Source organism: Nicotiana tabacum, chromosome 21 (genome assembly GCF_000715075.1).
Source record: "Nicotiana tabacum cultivar K326 chromosome 21, ASM71507v2, whole genome shotgun sequence".
NCBI classification, from domain to species: domain Eukaryota; kingdom Viridiplantae; phylum Streptophyta; class Magnoliopsida; order Solanales; family Solanaceae; genus Nicotiana; species Nicotiana tabacum.
The window spans coordinates 65463434-65468881 of NC_134100.1; the positions used below are offsets into that span (position 1 = coordinate 65463434).

General features: G+C 37.2%; 1 protein-coding gene across 1 annotated transcript; it reads right to left on the bottom strand.

The window, feature by feature from the left end:
* Nucleotides 1–541: 541 nt before the first annotated feature.
* LOC107824252 (uncharacterized) lies at nucleotides 542–4277 on the bottom strand. The gene is made up of 2 exons (XM_016650999.2): nucleotides 2607–4277; nucleotides 542–2170 (listed from the first exon to the last, which is right to left on the bottom strand). Exons 1-2 carry the CDS (start codon nucleotides 4215–4217, stop codon nucleotides 2081–2083), a joined length of 1701 nt encoding a protein of 566 aa, XP_016506485.2. The 5' UTR covers nucleotides 4218–4277; the 3' UTR covers nucleotides 542–2080.
* Nucleotides 4278–5448: the final 1171 nt, after the last annotated feature.

Here is a 5448-nt window from a genome sequence, read left to right on the forward strand (position 1 = left end):
TGGACCAAGTCCACAAACAAGCCATTCATTGGCTTTAGCATTCTTCTCCCATTTCTTCAAGTCCTCAACAGTGCAATCAGCTCTTGTCTTTGGCACATCTTCTCTTTTAGCATTTTTCTTCAAAGTAGCCAGTGGATCATCAGTGACAATATTCCATAGCTCATAGTCCTCTCCTATGATGTGATCTCTTATCCTACTTTTTCACTAAGAGTAATATCGGTCGTTGAAGAGTGGTGGCCTAGCAGTGGATTGCCCTTCCCAGTTTCCAGGTGGTGCACTCATCTTGATCTTCTCCTAAGGTGTTAGCCTCTTCAAGGATAACCCGCTATAATACCAATTGATATTTTATATATCAATGCCACACAAGAGGGGGGTGATTTGTGTGGTGTACAATTTTTGCGTGCATTGATTATAGAAGAACCTGGTTCTTCTAAGTGTTCCTTAACCTACTGTTGCTGAAATAGTAAATGCGAAAAGTAAAGAATACAAGTATATTTATATGGAAAATACCCGGCTCAAAAAGTAAAAAAACCACGACCTACTACTCTGTAGGATTTTTCCCAACATTTCACTAAATTACTGAGCCAAAACAGCATTTACAAAAACTCTTTGTAAACCTAAGGATTACCTCTAATCCAGTTGTGGCAACCAGTCTCTAACTGTTGCGACAACTTCAAGTTAACTCTAACTTGAATACTCAGAGTACCTATTACAATTGCTTCTAGATAAAGCTGAAAGGTACAATTTGAAAATCACATACTACAATTGAACTAGAATAAAAGACAGACGCTTGGAACCGGTTCTTCTATCTGGTTCATGTAGCTTCAGGTTCGCACACTTGAATCACACAAGAATTGCTTACAAAATGCCTTGCTATTTTGCTCTCAACTCACGTTTAACTTTTGCTTTTGTGCGTGCCTGTAGAATGAGAACATCATACAAGATATAGAGTTAGTAGAATAAGAAACAGCTAGAGTTCTAATGCTACTCTTCCTTGGTGGAAGAGTTCTAGTTATCCTCAACTTCTAAACCCTCCCTTATCTTGGATAGTGTTCTATTTGAGTAAGGAGTCCTTCTCCTTATCAATTATGCAACCTTTTCGATCAGGAGATATAGCATATAATATAGAAGGTATTACATAAATGAGAGGATTTATAATGTGAAGGGCATAATAGACTTTTCAGGCGAAAGGTTTGTAAAATCTGGTCAAAGTGATTATTGTGATAACTAGAGCATAGAAAATTATTTTTGTGTAACAAAAGAAAGAAAAGTGACTTTTGGAAAATGAACACAAAGTTGAATGATTTTTACGTAATAAAAGAAAGAAAAATAATTTTTGGGTAATGAACACAAAGTTTAATGACCGCGATGCAATTTACTCAGAAAGAAGACATTTTAAATGTTGAGCTACTTTTTCCTTCCTCTTTTGAATTAAATAGATTTCGGAAACTAGCTGGTTTCATTTGTAGCATGGCCTGGACAAAGGTCTGAATTCTGATACATAATATATGCAGAAAGTGCCATACCTTTTATGCAGAACGCAACCCACTTATTAATGTTCTAGCAATTAGTCGGACCAGTGGTTACTTGGAAAGGCAGAATCATTGACCCGTTTGTAAATTAATTTACCAACCGTTTCTTCTTTCTCGATTCCCATGATCTACAGTGACAACTTGTTAACCATTTGATAGTAATTTGGCAGCAAGAAGTTGAGCAGATGCATGCCATATTTAACAGGATTTGACAAATTACAAGGAAAAGGATATGTTTGAACAAGTTTAATTGTACACAGAATAAGGCATTAGAAATTAACGTTGGAGAAAGTTAGTACTCTCCCCTCATCAGATCAAACAAATGTCCTAGAAAATTAACACATAAATAAACCTACTTTAAAACTAACTACTACCCAATAGCCAAGGAACTAGCAATTTATGCACTTATATTAACACATGTTGAAAGGGAATTAAACCTCGAGAGAGTTTTGGGCAGAACATAATTAAAGTCTATCACATGCTGGGCACAAAGTAAACCGCACTTCTCTGTATGGCTTCTGAGCATTAGAAACTTGGATTTGTTGTACTTATTCCTTTTGTCCTTCCAAAACAAACTCAACATACAAATCTTTAATTGCAATCAAAACTGTAGTTATTAGCGGCCCCATTATGGCTCCCTGGATAACATACGTACGCACCAAAATTAGTATCAAACATAACATCACTTTTAGAAGCAAAAGCATAAACTGTAAGTTGTGAAAGACTGTGCTACAGAAAAGATTATTATTCAAGGTGAAACCGCACTTTCTAGTGTTATCCTTTCTGGCTTAGAAAAATAGCAGAAACTATGCACATATGACTGGTATCTGCTCTATGCATTCAATTTATGTAATTCTTCTTCACACGCCCCATCATAAAATATAGTATAAATTGTGTAAATGTTCAATCAAGCCGCTCCAATTTCAAAAGTTAAGACTAATTCATCTCAGGTAACATAAGGACATTCGTTGCTAAAGCCTCATGATCCTAGTTATCCATATTGAAACAAGTTTTTACCATAATAACAAAAGGCATGCATGGTTTACCCAAAGTTTAAAGTAGTTTGTCAATTACCTCAACTACTGAAGGGAACAATGTCATTCCACCAATAATACTGAGACCAGTGAGATATGCACTATAGCCAGGGAAATCCTCTTGGATTTCAGATGTACCAAAATCCATAAGCACAAGATGAATAATAGATAAGCTAATGGCCAGCATATATCGACCTTCAAGCACCAACTGCAAAGCTGCTGGAATAGTCGAAACCAATGAGGGGAAAATAGGAAACAAAGGACTAACGAATGCAAGGATAGTTGACATATACAAAAAATGTATGGAAGATAATCTGAACAACAGCCAAGTCAGGCATCCTTGAAAGAACGCAATCTCAGCAGTTGCTAAAAGAACCCCCGAAATAGCTTTATCAAGAACCTCAACAAAACGAGTTCTTGCAAAACGCGAAATGGGAAGCATACATATCACTTGTTCTGTTACTCCACCGGACTCGGTTGTGATAAGATAATAAAGTACCCAGAAAAACAAAATCGACTGAGATACAAAGTTAACAAGCCCTGCAGCTCCTGAAACTATGGAATTCCCAATCAAGAACATGACCTTCACACTGCCACCTAAAACAGATTTGCTGCTAACAAGTACACGTCGAGCAAATCCTTTCGCCTTCTCAACCAAGTCTACTCTGGTGATCAGTAGTTCCCTGAAAATTGCATCCACTTCTGTGTATATTTGCCCCCATTCAAGATCCTTAATCCTCCTTTTTAGGCTCAACATCTTCTTAGTATATGGGGAGCGCGATGCCAAAGCTGTGGACCGCTCAAAAGAGTTATTCGCTGGGGTTATTACAAACTGTTTGATACCAGAAACAAACTCAGTCATATTATACTGCATAGCATAGCTATCTATTTGGTCAAATACTGTTTGGCACAACTGAGTACTGTACTTATCCACCATCTCTGGGACGTCGTGTTCGTCCATCCATTTCCTGATGCCAATTTTCTCAGCATAGTTACTCTCTTCTACATGTGATTTCAATGCAAAAACTGCATCTTTCCCCTCCACTCCAATTTTGTAAGAGAAGAAAATCATACCAGCCAATGATCCTACAATCAATCCAACAATCAATCCAATAGCTACAATAGTCTTCAATCTTTTCAATATCCCTCTAGTAAAGAAAGCAGTAATAGGGAGTCTCCGAAAGCTATGACTCCTAAGAGATGTCACTGCATTAATAGTAGAGTCCACACTGTTAGCTGTGAACATAAATCCCAATGCAAGAAGAGCTACTGCTCCAATACCACCAATTTGCTCATAGGTTATAACAAACACCCAAAACGACACTAGCCACCTCAACAATATAAAAAATCCACTTCTATGACGCCTTAAATCGTTCTGTTTCTGTCTCCTATGAACGACACTGAATGTCATATCCTTAATTACAACAATGGTTCCAACAAAGACCCTGAATACAGCCACGGGGACGGCTAATACGGTCTCTGTGAGGCCTAGTTTTAGAGGTTCAGACCAGAATGCAACAAGGGCTTGTTGAATTCCCCTCAAAGGAATTGAACAGAGGACAGCCCATAAGAGAGGCCTCAAATAATCTTGAAGCAATTTACCAACAGCATAAAGAATGAAAATTGTGAGGGCCATGCTAGCATGTGCCATGGCAATGTAGAGAGCCTGGCGTACCTCGGGATTAGCTGACAAGGTATTATGATCTGTGTGGTGATGTTGGGGGTGGTTGTGGAGGTTGTTGGTGATCAGGTGGTGGCTTCGGCTTCCTCATTGAGGCTAATCCAGAAGCCAAACAAGATAATTGAGATGCGCACAAACTGACTCTGAACACTTTAATTAAAGAAAAGAAAAGGAGGATGAGAAGGGAGTTTAGAAATGCCTTTCTTTCTTTGTTTCTTTCAAATGCCTTTCCTGAATATTAGAAAAATCATGATTCAAATTCAGGGTAGTCCATCTAGGTATTAAAATTCTCAAGAAGCTTTTGAAGAGAAGTTGGCAAGAGGAGGTGTCTCAGGAATAAACTGACACAAATTGCAGAGTCAGGGCTCAGGACTTGTGCTTCCACAAATCTTGGAACTGACGTTCTTGAATGACCATAAACGATATCCATAGTATCCAATTTGAAATCAGGTCTCAATTCTTTTACTTCTGACTTCTGAGCACAATATGATGATCCTTATGATGCAATGACAAGTTTACCGTTGGTTCTCCTCATCTTATGCCTAGTTCTATGACTGACCAGAAGTTTTTTAATTCTAAAAATGCATCATAGCGTTTTACTTATGCTACTTTAAATTTTGACTCTTCTTTTTTGACAATTTACATTGTATCTCTTGATTCTCAGGTATTGCTGATTGAAAAGAAAAGGTAAGACTCAAAAGTGAAACCTAACGGTGTTAACTTTAAGTTAGTTATTTAATTAAAGTTTAAATATGCTTAGCCCGATAAGACAGAAATTAGAATCTATATAATTATATCAAGCAGAGACATGAAGTATGATGTGGCACTTCTAATATGTCATGATTTATATTTATCTATTTTCTTAGAGTTTTGCCTTTTTAAATGAAAGAAAAGTGCAAAAGTTAAAAAAAAAAAACATACCCGTCTTTTCATATTCTTTCTGTTTTTAAAACTTATAAACCCTTTCCGAAACGTCTCTTTACTTCCCCTTCCCAGGTAAACTCCTCATTCTTTACACTCCACTTAATAACGCCTTCCTCTCCTCTTCTTCCTTCCGTTCGCCAGTCGTCTTTGCTCTTCAATATTTTTTTTACCTTAAATATTTTGTTCTGTTATTCTTTCCCACAACTTTCAACTACCCTTCATAGCCTTTTTCTTAATCTATAGTTACCACATCTCCAAAACTAACAAGATTTCTCTG

Coding starts and splice junctions, on each gene's coding strand:
- LOC107824252 (XM_016650999.2), bottom strand. CDS start 4,217: ATGGCACATGCTAGCATGGCCCTCACAATTTTCATTCTTTATGCTGTT. Junction 2,171..2,606: donor TGTTCCCTTCAGTAGTTGAG/GTAATTGACAAA, acceptor TATGTTATCCAG/GGAGCCATAATGGGGCCGCT.